The 20,785-nt window shown below is 40.8% G+C and overlaps 2 protein-coding genes and 1 long non-coding RNA gene across 5 annotated transcripts; 2 read left to right on the top strand and 1 right to left on the bottom strand.

The window, feature by feature from the left end:
- Positions 1-530: 530 nt before the first annotated feature.
- On the top strand, positions 531-9,436 carry PUS3 (pseudouridine synthase 3). Of its 2 annotated transcripts, none has more exons than XM_079929323.1 (5): positions 531-906; positions 6,936-7,356; positions 7,472-8,037; positions 8,603-8,793; positions 8,910-9,436. In XM_079929323.1, exons 2-5 carry the CDS (start codon positions 6,982-6,984, stop codon positions 9,215-9,217), a joined length of 1,440 nt encoding a protein of 479 aa, XP_079785449.1. In that variant the 5' UTR covers positions 531-906; positions 6,936-6,981; the 3' UTR covers positions 9,218-9,436. The 2 variants fall into 2 exon arrangements, with proteins under 2 accessions (XP_079785449.1, XP_079785450.1); XM_079929324.1 differs by lacking the exon at positions 531-906 and adding an exon at positions 1,940-2,319.
- HYLS1 (HYLS1 centriolar and ciliogenesis associated) lies at positions 2,354-14,841 on the bottom strand. 2 transcript variants are annotated; one of them, XM_079929326.1, is made up of 4 exons: positions 14,739-14,841; positions 11,203-11,252; positions 6,299-6,416; positions 2,354-4,171 (listed from the first exon to the last, which is right to left on the bottom strand). In XM_079929326.1, exons 3-4 carry the CDS (start codon positions 6,310-6,312, stop codon positions 3,244-3,246), a joined length of 942 nt encoding a protein of 313 aa, XP_079785452.1. In that variant the 5' UTR covers positions 6,313-6,416; positions 11,203-11,252; positions 14,739-14,841; the 3' UTR covers positions 2,354-3,243. The 2 variants fall into 2 exon arrangements, with proteins under 2 accessions (XP_079785452.1, XP_079785451.1); XM_079929325.1 differs by lacking the exon at positions 14,739-14,841 and adding an exon at positions 14,568-14,617.
- A 179-nt stretch (positions 14,842-15,020) lies between these two features.
- LOC307190596 lies at positions 15,021-19,898 on the top strand. Its single transcript, XR_013829501.1, has 3 exons — positions 15,021-15,154; positions 15,860-15,951; positions 19,080-19,898. It is a non-coding gene; the product is annotated as an uncharacterized lncRNA (long non-coding RNA).
- Positions 19,899-20,785: the final 887 nt, after the last annotated feature.

The raw sequence follows: 20,785 nt of genomic DNA, 5'->3' as shown, positions 1-20,785 counted from the left end.
CGAAATTTCCGCTTCTGCGTTGCAGGATGTTAGAAAGGCTAGTGAATGGCATAGGAAAGTGGAGAGTCAGAATTGGTGAGTTTCATCTGACAAATGAATTCGAATGCGAAAGATGCAGCGAGGAAGTAAAGTTGTTCAAGCTCTATCGTCCCTGTTACTAGATACCTGTGATGTTTCCACATACTGATTTATTTTCATTTTAATTCTGATACGCGCCTCTTGGTAAAGCAATCCGGAGAAAACGGTTTCCCTTTCGGTACAACCTTCACCTGCTACCTTCACCTGCATAGTCCGGGATAGATTCTGTGCACTAATGACTGCTAAATTTGGACAAAAGAACCAGATCCCCACCCCACCCCCCACCCCCGCCAGTTTTCTAACTGGAATCCTGCGGTTTCGATCAGCATCTCTAGAAAAACGCGCAAACAAAACCTAGTTATGATCTCTCCGTGGTGCTGAAGCAAGACTCCCCATCCCTGTTCGGTCACTCTCGGACACCTCAGTCGTCTGTTTTGAGATTATCACATTCCTTTTCAGCCTTTCCATGTGGATTCTAATTGTAAATGTTTTTGACTCTCAATGATAACTTTCTACTAATTTAAGTACGAATAAAATCAGACCAAGTTCTTTAATTTTAGTTTTCTATTATTTTAGCGCACTAGAAATTATCCTTTTATTCTTCTCCTACCGCAGGACCCAGATTCTGTTTTGTTGGAGGTGGACAATTGGTGACTAGATTAGAAAACATTAGGCAGATTTCAGCGTCAAGCCTGCACTCCCGGCTCTTAGAACTACATTTCCCATGAAGATGTACTACATTTCCCATGAGGCCCCGGACGCGCGCGTAGAAAACGCAAAGGGACAGCTTCCTGTCTCGAGAAAAGCTGCGTGGCCGACGACCGGAAGGTAAATGTGGGGGCTTTGGGGTGGGTTATTTTCTGGGTTCTTCCAAGGGGAACGGACAGAGGGACAAACAGATGGACGTTTCTCTCTTTCCCTCTAAGTCCCTGTTCCCATACCTTGATCTTTTCAGGAAAGCGCTCTTTAGAGCATGGAAATGGGAACTCGCTAAAGACCGTGTTTTTGTGTCTGGTGCTTCTTGGAGCACTTGTCAGAAACGTGCAGCCGTAGGAGCTTATTTAATTCGATTCCTTGAGGGCCCTGGGACTGCGGAGTGTAATCTCTTCTTCCTCAGTTAGAATTTTGTTTGCTCATAAAACGAAATATTAGTAGAGGTCGGGATCCCAGTAGTATGTGGGGTGGGCAGGCGTGGCAACGATTTTCAAATTGGGGAATTACTTTCCAGTATTAGTGATCATAGTGCGTGTTTCCTAATCCTTTGGCTATTACCCCTGCTTCCTTCTTTGGTTTAAAAGTTTATCATGGGGAATGCTCTTTCTACTACTTCCACTGGTTACAAATATTTTCGAGACTAAACCTTTTTAACCTCAAAAAATACATTGAAAGTCTAGCGACGGCTGTTTTAATGTTTACAGTCAATGCTTAGCGCACGCACGAAATTCCTTTGTGGTAATTTGGTGGCCCGCCTCCAGGTATTACATGACTGTTTGGGAACCACTGTGCTTCACCCGTCAGGAGTCCTCTTTTCCCCAAAATGTCTTATTACTCGCTTAACTCCTTTGGACTAGTTTTTCGGTTATATAAGGGGTTGAACTAGATAATCACTTCGGAAATTTTTTGATCCGGTAATATTGGGCTTTGAGATATGAAGATGTAAACCATTGTTTTGCTGTAATTTGTATGTAAAAAGTGCCATGTGGCTTTTAACTTTTAAAAAAAGAGAGGTTTAAATAAAAACTACCTTTAATCCCACCACCTAGAGTTAGGTGTGTTGATCTTTCTTTGTGCCTTGCGTGTGCAGTATGACTGAGATTGTACGGTACAGTTTGCAACTTGTTTGACCTAATTTGCATTTTTCTATTAGCTTACCATAGATTTCCAGTAACTAATAGTGTAACGTTTAATTATTCACTGTTGTTGGGTAGTTTGCAGTTTTTACGTATTTGCAGTGAATGTATCCTACATATATCTTTGAGTCACTGATTCTTACTTTGCCTGATGAATGCCTAACAGTGGAACTGGGTGAGTGAATGATGTCGCTTAAATATTACGGAGAAAATGTATTTCAGCAGATAGTAATGGTCAAGGTCATTCATTTTTGTTACACAGCTGTGTTTTCCTAGAACAAGCAAGCTATTTCTGCTGTCACTCTTCTGGCTTAAATGCTAAAACTGACAACCTCCAGATTTTAGGTGTTTTTGGACCAGAAGTATCAGGAACAAATAGATCCAAGTTCAGGTGAGCTAAATTAGTGATTTGGTCTGTACCCTAATAGACCAGATTAATTTTGGTTATTATCTCTCTATCTGGTTCCAGCTGCTAGGAGTTTGAAGTTCTGTTGCAGAGTGGGAATAGCCTTCAAGTGACAGGCATAATTTCTAAGAAAATCTTAGTGGCAAATTATAAAAACTATGGCATTCTATAAGTAACAAATGGAGGGCAATATATTGCTGAAATAATTCTGAAACAAAACTTGGGTTAGAATCTTGCATGTCACAGTGCTGTTATTGAGCATCTGTTAAAAATTATTAAAACAGCTGGATTTACTATATTCCTTTAGTAACTAAGGTTATCTACGCTGTTACCTTTCCTCCTTTAGGATTGTGTGTAAAGGGCAGGTTTTTGTTCATTCCCTCTGGCTCTCATTATTTAGGTGGTGAGAGTACGATGGGGAGTATGCTTGGAAGCAAAATCATAACCTAGGTTTGAGATCATCTTTGGGAAGTATTTAAGTAAAAATAAGGTCAAATTCACAAATTTCCAAAATTCTTTAATTTTGGGCAGTTGCTTACTGCCCAGCAACTTTAAAAACACACTCATAAAAACAGCAACTCACACTAGCCAAAGGTAACAAGTTTATAACAGAAATAGTGCTGGCTTTGCTTACTACTCTGACAAAACAGAAAGACCAGGTCTGTTTTTCTTTTTCTGGCATGATTCCTCTTTCAATTGCTAGATATGAGTGGTAATTTGGAAGTTAAGTGGTATCCGATACGAACGTGACATACACCTAGGAAAGACCAGTGATGGGTGAAGTCCTTACTCTGTGTTCCATGGTCTTTTGAGTTGTTTCTATTTAAGTAAAAGGAGAGGGGTTAAGAACCAGGTTATCCCAAACAATGCTGTGAAAGGAGAGACAGGTTAAAAAAAAAAAAAAAGGACTTAAGAAGGAGAAAGAGGGAAGGGAGGCTTCTTGGGCATCACACCATTTGCAAGGTCACAACGAACACCCCAACGAAGGGCAGATCGTTTCTTCTCAGTTGGTACTAGGTAATTGTTTGGAACATATATGTGCTGAGGCTTGGATTGGTGTTCTGCACGACAAAGCATCTGTTCTCGGACACCCCAGCGTAATTCCTTCCTGTGATCTTCACCAGGTAACCGCATCGAGTCCCAGTCTCGTTTATACTCAAAGTAGCGGGCTACCCGGTCTACCTTGCCCCGGTTTCGGCTCAACAGGTCCAGCCTTGGGAGAATAAAGGACTTGGGTCGGCTGGCAACGATCAGGTCTTGTTCAAAGGCTGGAGGGCCCATTTCTTCTCTTCGTAGACAGCAGATGAGCTGATCTTGAGAAATTCCTTGGTATTCACGTGGTAGACTAAATTTTTGTGAAATATCAACTGGAGATTCCCTGTCATCCTGGAACTGCAGATTCATCAGCCTTTGTCTTAAGTCCCAGACATCCATGTCACTTTCTGTACCAGACTCCGATTCACTGATGATCGACTCATCCGTCACTAACACTTCCCCACCTGGCTTTCGACGCAGCACCTTTCTCTTCATCACGGGCTTTCGGAGTCTTTGGGAGGCCTCTGAGACTGCTTCTGAAGAGGCATTGCTTTCTGTATGTGGGTAATGCAATTGCACGGGAAGAGCATGTCGCTTTCCTGGGGTTACTGAGGCTTTACTGTAGGGATCATATGGGATGGACTGGGCTGCTCTCCTGACATCTCCCTCACCCTGCCCTGCACAGATATGGGTAAAAGCTGTAGCAGCTGCTAACATTCGTTCTTCTGGATCCATATTGGCCCATTTTTGTCCATCAGGTCCCACAAGTTCCTCCACTGCTTCCCCTACACTGTAGGACCTTCTGCAAGAGAAAACACCAATCAGTTTTCCAGTAATAAATTTCCAGCCCAAAAATCGTTCATTCCCTTCTTGTGTACTATTTTATAGCAGTGAAATGGAGAAAGAATGGCTAAGGCAGTCATAAGTAGAACAGTTAAGTATATAGTAAAATACAGATTAGTACGGGCAGTATGGGAGCACTTTGGAGGGGCATTAACCCAACTCGAGAGTTTATTGACCGCTTTCGTTTCCACTCTCTTCTTATTCACTCCCACTTTTACTGCCTGTTAGTCTTGCCATCTTTAGTAGCTCCTAGGATAGGTGAGTTCAGGCATGAGAAAAGCTCAAGAGACTAATGATACGGGGCACAATACTTAACGTACATCATGTAACTTGTACTTAGAGGGACACTTTATGTACCCAGCACTGTTTTTCGTGCTTCACATTTATTAAATTCGCATAATCCTCACAATTGTGGGATAGGTACTCTTAGTATCCCCTTTTCACAGATGAGTAACATGAGGCATTGAGAGATCAAACAGCCCAAGGTTACACAGCTAGTAAGTGGTGGAGCTGGAATTTTAACTCAGGCAGTCTGGATTCAGAGTCCTTGCTTTTAACCATGAGAGTGATTTAATTCAAAAAACCATCACAAAAGCAGTAATATAAATGCATACACTCCTTATGCTTAAGAAATAACACGGTTTCAGCTGCCAAGCTAACTAAGTTCATCCCAACAGCCTGTCACTGAATTAACTTTTAGTACCCAAACCAACCAGTCAAATACCCAATGCCAGTTTCCTGTCTGGATCTAGAATAGGTATCTACTGCCCAGTATTTCCTGTGTCTCTACTATTTTTCTTCTTAAGCTGAAAAACTAATACATATACATGTAGTTTAAAGCAAGGACTCCCCACCTCACACCACCCAAACCAAGTTTCACTCTCAAAGGCAGCTTCTTATAATTTCTCCAGTAATTTTCCATATTCATATGCACTTTTATACCATAAAGGAACATATTATACAACTCTTCTAAACCTTAAAGATAGTCTTGGTGCTCCAGCTGTTTCAGTACATGTAGACATACTTCATTTTGTTTAAAGGTACATGGAATTCCAGTGTATGGATGTACCATAATTTATTCATCCTGTCCCTGACTGATTTTAGACTTAGTCTTTTGTTCTTAAAAACGAATGTTACAACAAATATCTTGTAAGTTTTTACATACTTGTGCAAGCATATGTGTACATTAAATTTCTAGAAATGGAATAGGTGGGTCAAAAGGTATGTATGTGCTCAATTTTGATAGCTGTTGCTAGGTGCCCTCTGAAGAAGTTGTACTGAGTGTGTATTCCAGATCTTGTTTCTCCTTCCTCTCTCCAAGGTGGTATATTATCAAACCCTCTCCTCTTTGCAGTCAGTTTGGTAAAGAAAATACTTCTCATATAAATTGGCATTTATTTAAATTGAGTAAATTTGAGCATCTTTTCATACATTTACAAGCTTTTTCTCCCTTTTGTATGAAATGCTTGTTTTCATTTACCTCTCAGGTTGTTGGATTTTTTTCTTGTTGATCTTTATATTAAAACTGATTTATATATTCATGGAATACATACCACCTTTACATTTTTCTTGCCAGTTTGTTATTTACCTTCTGACTTTTTGCTGGTAGAAACATATTTTTAGGTAGTCACATTTTTTTGGTTTTCTACAGTTTCTGGGTTTCTACAGTGCCTTACTTATAAATCCCTTTCCTACTTCAACAAGATTATAAGAAAGTTATCTCATGTTTTCTTCTAGTACTTTTATAGTTTCATTTTTTACATTTAAACTTTTCATCCATCATAGATACAGAAACTCAAAGAGCAAAAACCTAAATGAGCTACCTAGACTTAGATAACCTAGTCAGCCTTAGAACAGATGTGGAGATGATATTCTTTAACTAAAGTAACCATCAGTCAAAGATTGTCTAGTACTGTCCCAGTATTATAGATATAGTACAGTTGTCCTCAGATTATTGCAATATGCCAGGAATTTCAACACTGATATCTAAATTATATTATCTAGAGTGACTTAACTGCTAGAGGTACAGAAATCTTTTATCAGGACATGCATTAAATTTGACTTAAAGATCTTGATGCTTAATTACCTTCTTTCTGCCATCAAAACTGCTTAAAGTAGGAAAATCTTGACTCCAGATTCTATTTCCAGTATGAAGTACAATCACTGACAAGTTTCTTCCATCAAGCCAGCTCTTATTGTACCACCTTTAAGACGGAACTGAGTATTAGATAGAACATACAAGCCACTCATTTTACCTGAAATATTGGAAAGCAATAGAAACTTGGAGTAGACATAAATATTGCATATAAACAGATCTTATGATTGGAAAGATGGGACAAATATAATGAGAAGTCAAAAGGAAATGTTTTAGGGGAAAAAAATATCAATAACATCCGTCCTCAGTCATCTCAGCTCGTGAAGAAGAGAGAAATGAAATCTACATATTCCGTAAATTCTGACCACTCTTAACAATGCTATAGCTGAATACTTTTTTGATGCTGCTTTCCCGTTCCCACTGTGAATTGGCCAGACAGGATGGAAAAGAATGATAGCTGGATGATCAACCCATAATAAAGCTAATGCTTATATCCCTGGGCAGAATCAAAAGTCCATATCCTTTAGGCATCAAATTAAATCTTAGATACTATTTGAACACAATGGAATGATAGTGACATCACCAAAGCAATCAGCACTAAAATTGTACCTCTTTACTCTCTTTTCAGATAGGGTGGATCTCTATGATTTGTTTATTCCTGAGGTTGTCTTATCATGGCTGAAAATGACATAGAAAGAATCCAGACTGAGAAACTCCTAAAAAGAGTGCAAGAACTGGAGCAGGAGGTACAGAGACTTAAAAAAGAACAGGCCAACAACAAGGACTCAAACGTTAGAGAAAATTCTTCAGGAGCTGTAAAAGCTAAGCGTGCATTTGATTTCAGCGCTCACGGTCGAAGACACGTAGCCCTAAAGATAGCCTATCTGGGCTGGGGATATCAGGGCTTTGCCAGTCAGGAAAACACAAACAATACAATAGAAGAGAAACTGTTTGAGGCTCTAACCAAGACTCGACTAGTAGAAAACAGACAGACATCCAACTATCACCGGTGTGGGCGAACAGACAAAGGAGTTAGTGCCTTTGGACAGGTAAGGGCCATTGTACTGTTCTACAAAGCGAGCAATACCAATATATTCTAGGTGTACATACTGAGGATTCAGATTATTTGTATCTGTAAAACAATATCTTTCTCTAATTCCACAGGTGATTTCTCTTGACCTACGTTCTCACTTTCCAAAGGGCAAGGATTCAGAGGATTTTAATTTAAAAGATGAAGTCAACGATGCGGCTATAGAGATCCGTTATACCCACATTCTCAATCGGGTGCTCCCTCCAGACATCCGTGTACTGGCCTGGGCTCCCGTAGAACCTCGCTTCAGTGCTAGGTTCAGCTGTCTTGAGAGGACCTACCGCTATTTCTTCCCTTGTGCTGACTTAGACATTGTAACCATGAACAATGCAGCTCAGAAGTACGTTGGCACACATGATTTTAGGAACTTATGTAAAATGGATGTAGCCAACGGGGTGATTAATTTTCAGAGGACTATTCTGTCTGCTCAAGTGCAGCTAGTAGGCCAGAGCCTGGCTGAGGAGAGATGGCAAGAACCCTTTCAGTTATGTCAGTTTGAAGTGATTGGCCAGGCATTCCTTTACCATCAAGTCCGCTGTATGATGGCTATCCTTTTTCTGATTGGCCAAGGAATGGAGAAGCCAGAGGTTATTGATGAGCTGCTGAACATAGAGAAAAATCCCCAGAAGCCTCAATACAGGTAAGTTTAAAAAAATGAAACAAGGAAACACCCAGACCCCCAAAATAAAACAGCTATTGCCCTGAGGTACGTAAGAATATATTTTAAAATATTCTTCCTCTCCCCACCATTGTCTAAATAACTAAGTCTCTGATTCTGCCTTCATGAAGCATTTACTCTTAACTTGTAGAATGTTATGAACATGTAGCAGGGAGTGGTATCGTTTAATTTTCTTCTGTTACTGTTCTATCCCTTTAGTAAGAAACTGGTGTTTGGACCAGGCCCCTTAAATAATTTTATAGCATTATGGTGGGGCCAAGTCAGCTCACTTCTAGGTGACTTTTGTTACCACTGAAATTTAATGTAGACCAGGCCTAACTAGTTGATCCATGGTTTGCTGCCTTTTTCTTTTTTTAATTATAAAGTTGTTCAAGGTTAGGGATGGTGTTTTATTTTCTTAACTATTAGATACTCAATATTGACAAAGTTTTCCCTCTCCTTTTAACCCAACTAATCCTGTTTTTTAAGAATTGTTGGATGGCTGCTGTGTATTCTCATACTCTGTTTCTTCTCTCTTTCTCTCTAGTATGGCTGTAGAATTTCCTTTAGTCTTGTATGACTGTAAGTTTGAAAATATTAAGTGGATCTATGACCGGGAAGTTCAGGAGTTCAATGTTACCCACCTTCAGCAGCTATGGGCTAATCATGCTGTTAAAACCCAGATGTTGTATAGTATGCTACAAGGACTGGACTCTGTTGCGGTACCCTGTAGGACAGGTATGACAGGGAACCAAAGTTATACAGGGTTATGGGGGAGGGAGATTCACATAAAGTTTGGAGGTGATTCTCTTGTGGTAAAGTATCCATGTAATGCTTGATTGTATACGTTATAGGACCAAAGATGGATGGAGTGACAGAATGGAGAAATGTTAAGCCCTCTGTCATAAAGCAGACCAGTGCCTTTGTAGAAGGAGTGAAAATGCGCACTTATAAGCCCCTAATGGATCGTCCGAAATGCCAAGGATTAGAATCCCGGATCCAGCATTTTGTACGTAGGGGACGCATAGAGCACCCACATTTATTCCATGACGAAGAAACAAAAGCCAAAAGGGACTGTAATGACACACTAGAAGAAAATACTATTTTGGAGAAACCAACAAAGAGAGTTTGTGTTGATACAGAAATTAAAAACATCATTTAACCATAGAGAACTCTCCAAGATCTAGGAGGCAACAAAACACCATTAGGCTAAAGAAGTTCTTGCTTGAATAAGAAAGAATTTAAACATTCTTTCATTCCTGTCCAAGAGAATTAGAGATGGAAGAAGCAAAAAGTAATTTTAAAATGGACATATATTTACATACACCTGGAAACCTGTGCCTTTTGTTCAAATTCATTAAAGCCAGATCCTGCAAGTGTCTGATTTGTTGTGCTGTCCTTTTTAAAAACAAATGAGATATTTACTACTCATCTCAATTCTCATAAAGAGCTTGCCCAAGTGTCAAAAATTAAAAATACAAACTTTAGTAAGTTACATATTTGATTAACTGGTTTAGTGCCAGGCAAGATACCTGAAAATGACCCACGTGGGTAAGGCACAGCATCTCTTATGAAGCTTATCAGTCTAGTGCTGTGTGAGCCACAAATTGTCTCTGTTGCATAGTCCTTTTTAACATTTTACACATGCAGAGAAAACTCTTAGCCCACGGGCCATATAAAAACAAGCCATGCAGTTTACCAATCCCTGGCCTCGTGGTTTAAGGAAAGCTCTTATAAAGAGGAGACATGCAAGCTAAATCTTGCAGAACAAGTGGGAGTCAATTAAAGTGGGGATAAAGTAGCAGAGCTTTAATTGTGTTTAAGGCAGAAGATGCAGCTGTATGAAAGGTTAAAGGTTACAGCATTTGCATTCAGATAACTGTAAATACAGCAGTACGGCTTCAGAGTAACAACAGCACAGTTAGGAAAGGTAAGCAAGGGTCATGTTTTAGAGCCTTGTAGGCCTTCCTAAAAAAGTTTAAATTTTATCTTGAGAGGCCACTGGAAAAAAAAATTAAGAGCCAGAATTGTGTAGGAAAAATATTGCTCTGGGTTTACTGTGCATTGCAAGAGGGCAAGACAGTGGGACCAATTAAGAGGCTGTTGGAGCAATCAAGGAAATAGATGATGACGGCCTAGACTAGATTTGCAGAAAGGGGAACGGAGACAAGTAGGTGAATTTGAGAGTAAGAAAGGAGAAGCAACAGGACTTCGTGGTTGAGTGAGTGTGAGGCTCAAAGCAGGGACCTTTCAGGATAACTCCTACATTACAGATTGAAGCACATTCTGGAGACACACACTAGGACAGGAAAATGAGGTGGGGCTTTGCTTGTTCTCAAAGTTGATAAGTAACCCTCAAAATGTGACTTATAAACACCAATATTCATTCAGAAGAGTTTAAAGTTCTCTTAAATAATACATTATCCTTTATAGCAATTAAAACAATAAACATCAAAGTAAATGAACTCAGACCTTCTGCTCAATAGTAACAATTTTCATCACAGCAGAGTGTATTGCTAGTCCACATTTATGATATAATACTATATACTATATGAGATCCAAAGTTTTATTTACCTGCCAACAAATAATTAGTTTGTTCCTACCTATATTCAAAATTCCAGGTATACAAATATGATTTATACCCTCAAGCTGCTAGGTAAAATATAATAATAGATGGGACAATTAGAAACAATACTAACATAGAAATAGTACAGTGATGCTCAGTAGTGGATGGGCCGCAGAAAGAAGACTTCACTGAAAGAGTTCCAAGTTTAGGAAATAAAATAGTATAAGGAAGTGAAGTGACCCTGTAGTTTTGAAGAGCAAGAAGACACAATAGCTTTTACATTCTAGCAGAGTAGGAACCAGAAAAGAGCCCCATTTTAGAGATGGGGAAATAGCTGGACAAAGTAAGATTTTTTTCTAAATTGCCAATTGTACGATCCAGGTCTTCTGGAGTTTGAATCACGTCATCGGTTTTTGGGATTGATCTGCCAACATTTCATAATACCCTAAATGTCCTTAAAATATGACTGCTTTCTCCTTTAATTTTGATGTAAAGATAGCGTAATCACTGAGCATAGCAAAATATCCCCACTTAAACATGTAAAGACAAACCAAAGCATTTTATTTTTTTCAGGTTCCTACCTTATTTCAATGTACTTTCACTGGCATTAGTTTTCAAGTCAAAGGAAAACCTAGAAAAGAACAGAGTTTAGGGAATCACTCAAAAAAAAAAGTCAACTATAAAGAAATGATACATGGGACAAAAAGCACTAACTAAAATGCCATGCTTAGGGCTTCCCTGGTGGTGCAGTGGTTGAGAGTCCGCCTGCCGATGCAGGGGACACGGGTTCGTGCCCCGGTCCGGGAAGATCCCACATGCCGTGGAGCGGCTGGGCCCGTGAGCCATGGCTGCTGAGCCTGCGCGACTGGAGCCTGTGCTCCGCAACGGGAGAGGCCCCAACAGTGAGAGGCCCGCGTACCGCAACAACAACAAAAAAAACCCCAAAAAAACACATCCATGCTTAGCAGATTCTATAGAAGCAAAAGAGAGGATCAGGGTCTTTGATCTTTTTTTTTAAATTTTATTTATTTTTGGCTGCATCGGGTCTTCGTTGCTGCATGCAGGCTTTCTCTAGCTGCAGCAAGTGGGAGCTACTCTTCGTTGCAGTGCGTGTGCTTCTTACTGTGGTGGCTTCTCTTGTTGTGGAGCACGGGCCCTAGGTGCGCGGGCCCAGTAGCTGTGGCTTGCGGGCTCAGTAGTTGTGGCACACGGGCTTAGCTGCTCCGCGGCATGCGGGATCTTCCTAGACCAGGGATCGAACCCATGTCCTTAACCACTGCGCCACCAGGGAAGTCCAGGGTCTTTGATCTTAAATGAAATCCTTTCAAGGTTAACTAGGTTATATTATCAAATCTAGAAGAATAAGGATCTAATGACATTACTTTTGGTAGTTACCACAGAAAAACTCAGAACAATCATCATAGATGAAGCAAATCAGAAGTCCCAAAATGTAACTTTGAAGAATGACTTCATTTATCTGTATTGTATAATACGTTGTATAAATTCCAGAGTCAGACCGATGGTAGGGACTAAATGAATATGAGGAGTAAAGTAGGGCTTAGCTTTTTCTTTCTTCACTGGAAAAATGGAAGGAATTATTTCAACAGGTTGTGAAGTTTAAATGAGATTTTATATATATATGTTTTTATATATATTATATATGTAATATATAAGTATATATATTATATATATAAATTAAATGGTGCTTTGTGAGAAGTATTACACCATTCATTTCAATGTTCATGCAATACAAAACTACCTACTAAAAAGATAAATACAGAACAGAGGAAAGTAGGGACAGAAATGTAACAGGACTCTGGGCTGGAATGGGCTGGAAGAATTCCAATACTAAGGCCCAAAGAGATTTTTTTTTTTATGGCATGTGTAGTATACTATACTATGATTAACATGTTTTCTTTGCAGTTAAATTATTGCACACTTTTTCTTTCTCGAATGTATGAAGAAGATAGGTGCTTGCAAATAATAAAATATAAAATTTAATAAGGTCCACAAGTCGCTGTCAGTTTTTTCTCTTTTTAATATAAAGACCTGATAATCCTTTCTCCTTACTTAGGGGGAAACTTTCACATAGAAGCTAGCACAGCTTGTATTTTGTAGATAAATACAGATGATATTGACCAAAATACCCAACAGTACCTTCTGGTCAAAATCTTAAGCAATTCAGTGTCCCATGTTTACCTAGTTGCAAGTGAAAGGATCTTGAGGGTGGAGGGGAGGGATTTTAAATTGGAATAGCAGGGCTGGATCACTAGTTAGATTCTAAACTTTCCTGGGAGGCTATTGCAGATTTAGAACAAATTTCTCTACCTCTCGGAAGGAAAGCATGCAGCTTCAAGAACAAAAGTATTAGAACAAAAGAAAACAAAACACCCTAAAAAAGACAACCATAATCCAAAGAGACAGCAAACTAGTGGAAATACTGTAACAGGTTCAAAATCACTAATTCAAATTCCTATTAGAAAGCTATTAAAAGGTACAAACACCAGCAGAATAGGAAAAAGGTGATTTACTGAAGAAATAATGACTAATAAACATAGAAAAAGATGTTTCACCTCATTAATAATGCAAATAAAAACATTAAGCTATGCTTCTAGATTGGTAAGACTTTTCAGTACCCAGTGCTGGCTGGAGTGTGGAGAAATAAGTACTCTTACACTGTGTTCTATGTGTTGGAGGAGGGTGTGGAGGGGAGATGACAGTTTTTCTAGAGGGCACTTTGGCATTATGAATCAGAATTTAAAATGTACCATAATTTCTAAGCCACAAAACGTTTCCAAGAAATTATTCTAAGGAGATAAACTGGACAAGAACGCAAACATGTACATGTACAAGTAACCACTACCATGCTATTTTCTGTTGATGAAGAAATTGGAAAAACAAATGTCCATCATTAGGGGATAGGTTAAATAATACGTGGCATAGTAGAGCCATAGCAAGAAATACCATGCACCCATTAAAAATGATAATGCAGGGACTTCCCTGGTGGTTCAGTGGCTAAGACTGCGCACCCAATGCAGGGGGCCTGGGTTCCAGCCCTGGTCGGGTAACTAGATCCCAGAGGACGCTACTAAGAGTTCGCATGCCACAATGAAGATCCCGCGTGCCACAACTAAGACCAGGTGCAGCCAAATAAAGATTTTTTTTTTAATGATAATGCATATGTACATTTGGCATGGATCAAATCACTTATTCCTAAACTATTAGGGACTAAATAAGGCATAATCTGCTTTTTAAATGAATATACTTTGTTATATTCAAAATACACAATTATATAAAACAAATACATTTACCAATCATGTAAATATATACTCATAATGAATACATCTTAAGTAAACCCAAATATCAACACTGATTTTTTTTTTTTTTTTTTGATCTGTGGCTGATGGAATCTCGAGTATTTTCTTCCTTTTTAAATATGTACTTAACAGTGCTTGGATTTATTTCTACAAATACTGAGATTGTATACTTTTTATAACCAGAAAAAAAAAGTTGTTTTTCTTTCTTCATTCTGGGGCAGGACTATAGGAGTCTTCAATTTTACACGCTATCCTAACTCATTAGGGAAAGCGCTTCTCGCACTGTGACATCCGGAAGTTCACAAAAGGTGAAACTAGAGGGGGAGAAGACTTTTCTCCCTTCACGACGACAACAAAGACCAGAGACTGCACCAGCTGGCCCGGGGCGTGGTTATCGTCTCAGACGCTCACGGCCTCCGGGGAAGCCGGCTGCCCGCGGGCACCGGTCCCGCCGCCCACAGGCCCCTCGGCCCCGTCCACCTCGCAGAGCGGCGACCACGAGGGTGCTCGCCGCTGCGGGCGCCGGGCTGGCAGTAGACCGGCAGCTGGTGCACATCATGACCTTGAGGGGTCGAACGCGCTGGGGGCACGCACGGCGCCGCTCACACGTGCCTCCGCAGGCCGCACACCTGGGCTCGGCGGTAGCGTCAAGGCTCCGTACGGCGCCCTGGGGAAACCGGCACCCAGGGGAGGGAAACTCCAATGCCGCGCTACTCAGAACCTGACCTCTCCACAGCTGTGGGCGGGCGGGCGGCCCTAGGGAGCCAGTGCACCATCTCTCTCAGCTTTTGCCCGCTTACCGGTCCAGCGGACGTCCATCGGCCGCACCGAGTCCCGCCGCCCCGCTAGCTTAGTACCGCAGGTTTCGGTTAGCGTCCCACAGCTCGCGCAGGCGCACGACCCGCAAACGCGCCCAAGCTGGCGTTAACCGCCCGGCCGCCCAGATTTAAACCCGAAGAGCGTACGGCCCCCTCGGCCCCGCCCTCCTCCTTACTATTGGCCCAGAGGGTAAACGTCTTCCAAGTGTACATCCCGATTGGTGCCTATTTTCTTTTGGCCCTCCCCCATGGGCGGGAGGAGGCCTGGGACTCCGGGCTTGGATTCGCCAGGGCCGCCACGCGCCGAGCTCCAGCGCGTAACCCGGAACCGCGGCGGCGTCGCTTTTAGGTGTCCCCGAAGGGGAGGAGAGGACTCTCAAGCCTCGGTTAACAGCGAGGTAGCTGGATTTGGGGAGAGGTGTTCTAAACGTTCCGTTCACCTCAGGGGAATCTTCCCTTCCCTGCTCCGGCGGCTGTGGGGCTGGGAGACATCGGGGAGGGCGGCTCTCAGAGCCGGGTTGGAGCCACTTCCCCCGGTCCCGCCTCTTGCCTCCTGACGGTTGCCCTGGAGTCTGATACGCGCAGGTTCCGTATAAAGACCGGACGCGCATCCGCAGAGTCCTTCCCGTGGTTTCCGAGGCTCTATGATTTGACCCATTGCTGTGTCTCCAACCCTTGCCAAAGTGACTGTCAGACTGCTCCCACCACTCCAACTTCCTTGGGTGAACGAGGCCTCGCTTGTGGTTTTCCTCTGGAATGCTCCCGTCTGCTCCCTTCTCATAATCTTACCCTTAAATTTGTTTTGTTTTGTTTACGTACCTGGGGGAAAAGTCTAGTGCTTTGGGAGTTGCTGGCGGTGAGACCTAGAAAAGAAAAAGGGTGGAGGTCTTAACAGCGCAGTGACCTCATCACTGCCCTGCAACCTAACTAAAGCAACTTGTCCCCCTCGTCCTGAGCGTTCTGTACCCCACCTCACAACAAATAGGAAGGTGACAAATTTAATTTACACTATTAAATTCAGTATTCAGTGAGAGGGAGAAAATAATCCGTAATCTTTTCCTCCAAACTTCATATTACCTCTTACTCTTACCCCTTTGTCCTAGGGCCTTTGCACTACCTCTAAGGCACTTTGGATTTGTTGGGGGAAAGAAGAAGGAATAAACAAAGGAGAAGAAGACAGAAGTAGTTTGTGAAGGTTTGAATGACCCGACCCCTAGATCTCCAGTGTCTTAACACGACTTTAGTGCACACATTCTTTTCTCATGAACAAATATCCCACGTTTAGGTTTCGTCATCTCATAGCTGCATGTCTTTTTCAGTGGCATTGAATTTGTCTTAGAAACAAGAGCGGACAGAGTCATTTTTCTTACCTACTGCTTTGCTCATTCAGCAAACTCCTTACACACACACCCCCATTAGTTTCTTGTTCTCCTTTATGTTAAAATTTTATCTTTGAAACCCTTTAATCAATAACTTGAAGGATCTATCTTCCGTCATCTTTCAAGTGGTATCTTGTGTTCAACTCAATCCCTGTTTTTTGGTGGACCACTTCATCCTCCAGCTTTGTCTAGATCTGATTTGATAATCCTCGTGGTTCCTTGAAATCCACTGAACTCAGGTCAAGAAAACTTAACCAGGGCCATTTAAACTACAGTATATGGAAGGAAATCCTATTCCTGCAAACCAAACTGCATCTTTTAAAAAAAATATGAAGGAAAATTTCAAACATATGGAAAAAATGAAGCTCCGTGAACTCAATGCCAGCCCCAACAATTATTAACTCCTGGCCAATCTCGCTGCTCCCATATCACTATCTACATAACTCCTCTTGTGTTTCTTTGAAGCAAATAGCAGGCATCTGAAAGCTATAAATATATCAGTATGATTTCTAAAAACATAAAGGACTTTTAAAAAGCATAACCACAATATTATTATTACAGCTAAAATATTTAATGTATTTCCTTAATATCATCAAATATCCAGTTTAATTTTCTGCTTGCCTCATAATTTTTTTTTTTTCTCTACTGTGCTTGTTTAACCCAGGACCCAGTCCACTTCACACGTTGTGATTGGTTGACACGTCTTTCAAGCTTCTCTTCTTCTACAAGTTCCACCTCCATATTTTTCCCTTGCAATTTGCTTGTTGAAGGAACCAGTTGTTCAACAACCTGTTGAAGGAACCAGGTTGTTCTGTGAAGTTTCCCATAATCTGAATTTTGCTGATTGTGTCTAAGTGACGTAGTTTAACATGGTTTCCTTACCTTTCGGTAGTAATGCATCCTTTTCCAGATGCTTTCCCTGATTCGGCCTAGCTAGTTTAATTAACGCATCAGCATCTTTATGCATTCGAACATTGCTTTCAACTGGTTATATGCTCATGTTTAAGTTAATCACTCCTTTATGATATCTTTGCTTACCTCACCCCTTTGTTGACATTTTCAAACTCCTTCAAGTGTAGACCTCTCATCTTTTATTTGCATGTGTGTGGATGGTAGTTTAAGGAATAGGTGAGAATGAGATCTTCCGGGAGAGTACAGAGTGAAAAGAGAAGGCAGCCTGCTCTCTTCTGGAAACTCTCATTTGTTGAACTCTGGGAGACTACCCTGTCCTGCTTCTGCTCCTGCCTCTCTCCTCTGCCTTTCAATTGTTGCTGGTCCCCAAGGATTGGTCCTTTTTTTTTTTTCCCTCCCTTGGAGAGCTTAATAGTTTTTTTGTTTCCACTATTCATTTTATGTGAGATAGTTTCAAAATCTGTAATTTCAATCCTTACTCTCTCCTGAGTTTCTGAAATCTATCTTATCTGCATATTAGAATTTCTACGTGAATTTCTTTTCATCTTTGCAAATGCAGCATATCTGAAATATTACTCATCTTTCCCCTCTGGTTTCACCCTTGTGATTTCCAAGGGTGAATGGTATTATCATTTCCCTGTGCTCTCACCCCTTAAGAGATGATCTTTTTTTTTTTTTTGCGGTACACGGGCCTCTCACTGCCGTGGCCTCTCACATTGCAGAGCACAGCCTCCGGACGCGCAGGCTCAGCGGCCATGGCTCACGGGCCCAGCCGCTCCGCGGCATGTGGGATCTTCCCTAACCGGAGCACGAACCCGTGTCCCCTGCATCGGCAGGCGGACTCTCAACCACTGCGCCACCAGGGAAGCCCAAGAGATGATCATTTTTTACTCTTTCTCATCTCCATATATCTCATTAAGTTCTGTCATTTGTTCCCTTGTAAAGTCTCATCTCTCTTCCTTCCAGTTCCTTTTTTACCACTAATCATTAGTTCAGCCCTATTATTTTGTTCTTGGATTCTTTCAGACACATTTAATAATATTGAAGGATATGGCATAGTAGCTAAGACTGTAGGCTCTGGGCCATATTATCTGGGCTCAAATTCTGACTCCTCCAATGCCTAGATATGTGACCTGGGCAAGTTATGTAGCCTCTCTTTGATTCTATTTTCTCATTTTAAAAATGGAGATGATAATTCGACTTCCTTTGTATGTTTTCTGTGAGAATTAACAGAGAAAAAGTACGTTAGCATAGTGTATATGAAATAATAACTCACTGCATTATAAATATTGTATATTCTTTAGTCTTTATAATATTCTTTATTCTGTTCTTACGAGAAGAATAGCTCTCTGCCTTCCCTTTTATCTCTCTTGGCTCTGTCCATCCTATACGTCATTGCCAGAGGAGTTGTCCTAAAACATTAATCAAGTTATTATGCTAAAGCACCTGCAGTGGCCTCTCTTTGCCAGAGTAAATTCATTCTTCTTGGGGCCCTGCATGATCTGGACCCATCATGCCTTTTCAGCCTCATTTCCCAGGTCCCCTCTACTCAAGCTTCCCATTGTAGTCAGTCTTGTTTCTTCACTGTCCTCAAAGCCACTTGGTTTATTTAACTTTGGATCCCTTCCTTATCTAGGTTCCCCTCTTACCTCCTTTCAAATCCTGTGCCTCTTGAAAGCTCATCTCCAGTTTACCCCTCCCACCAAGCCATGCCTGATTACCCTCAGCCATTGGAATTTGACCCTTTTTGAAATTCTTATAGCACTTACCTTTATTTCTCATTTAACTTCTAAAATACCTAGACTGAGACTGTTGATATTCTGTTTAGTTTAATCTTATCTCTTCATCCCAAGCTGCTCATTTCCTTTCCAGTCTTACTTTCTGATACTTCATAATGTGAGCCCTTCACCAGTCTACTTACTAAGCATTCATATATCAGCAGTGATTGTTATTATAACTATGATGATGATGTACACTTCTACCATTGTTCGTACAGGGCCTTCTCTGCTCATCTCTCTCTCTTCTTTTTTAGCAGTCACAAAGGCAACGGTTGTAAACGAAACAGCGAGGGTCAGGAATCAGGAGACCAGAGTTCTCTTCCCAGTAATTTGCCAGCATAATTTGGACAGGTTAGTTTCTCTGTGTTTTTCTTCTCACCTGTTAAATGGAGTTACATTAGATATTATGTTAATTGCTTTCATGTCTAAAACGCTTTCATTTTAAATCTATTTAAGGGCCAACTCATGTATGTTACTCCCAATCATTCTTATTTATGTCTTGAGCACTGATACTCATATCTTGCTTTTTATTCTTATTACTTCTCCAAGTGTGTATTTCTTTTCCTCCCAAGAAGATCAAGCTCTTTGAGGGCAGGTATATGTCTCATATTTGCTGTTACTTGCCACCACTATCAAAGCTCTGTGTGTAATGGGATTCAGTGTGGTTGGATTAAATTTTAAATTAAATGTCCTGCCATTAAGTCAGAACATTTAATTACTTCCTTTCACTCAGGAGCAAAACTCCTGTCCTGAAATTCCTAATAATCAGTGAGATGCCCCAGCTGGGAGGGGCAGATGCTATATGAGTTGAGGTGGAATGAAATATGGTGATGTTGTAAATCAGAGTTTCTCAACTTCAGCACTGTTGATATTCTGGGCTAGATAATGTTTTGTTTGGGAGGACTGTTCTGCACATTGTAGGATGTGGAGCAGCATCCCTGGCCTCTACACTTCAGATGCAGTAGCATCCCAATAATGACAATCACAAATGTGTCCAGATATCACCAAATGCCAACCGTGGGGGCAAGACCATCCCCAACTGAGAACCACTTCTTACAAATGAAAGTCTTAAACAGGACATGCCAGATGGTGAACGAGGTTTTCTTTACACCATGTTTCTTTGTATCTGCTGTACTTCTTACATATGTTTACATTTTTAGAAATAAAAGAATTAAGAACCGAGTAGAGATTTTTGTGTGCAGAAGGGAAGATATCGGAAAATTTCTGTGCCCACAGTCCAAGGAGAAGTAGCAGAGTAAAGCCAGCATTTAGGTGGCTTCATAGAAAGTAGTTTTAACCTGAGGCTCAGAGAGAAAAGGACCCTGAATTCTCAGAGCCTTAGGAGGTTGTGAGAAGGAATTTTAATTTTGGAATGAAAAAAGAAAGTAAGATACCTAGGAGAATAATTGGCCCAAGGGTTGACCTAGAGTAGGATTGAAAGAAAGAAACAGGGGAACCCTGGGGAGGAAAGAAACCCTTTGATGCCTTAATGTCACAGTTATCGGAGGTTTTGATATAGCAGTCTATATGTATACAAGACTGCTTTAAGTTGATAGTCTCAATTTCACATGCATTTCCAATGTCCTGCATTTGTGCTCTCCTCTTGATTTCCTGCCTTTACTATATGTTTTCCTTTACTGTTAAGCTTTCCCATCTGTAATTTTCTTGTTTCTAGTTGTGGGCTTTTCTTTTCTGCCTAGAGAAGTTCCTTTAGTGTTTGTTGTAAAGCTGGTCTGGTGGTGCTGAATTGTCTTAGCTTTTGCTTGCCTGTAAAGCTTGTGAATTCTCCATTGAATCTGAACAAGCATATTCTTGGTTGTAGGTTTTATGTTCCTACTATAACCAATTTTTTGAGGATTTTTATCACAAAAGGATGTTATATTTTGTCAAATGCTTTTTCTGCATCTATTGAGATGATCATATAATTTTTATCTTTCATTCTATTAATGTGGTGTATCAC

Source organism: Stenella coeruleoalba (assembly GCF_951394435.1).
Source record: "Stenella coeruleoalba genome assembly, chromosome: 8".
NCBI lineage: Eukaryota > Metazoa > Chordata > Mammalia > Artiodactyla > Delphinidae > Stenella > Stenella coeruleoalba.
The sequence above is the reverse complement of the archived record's forward strand: the minus strand, read 5'-3'. Positions and strand labels throughout refer to the sequence as shown.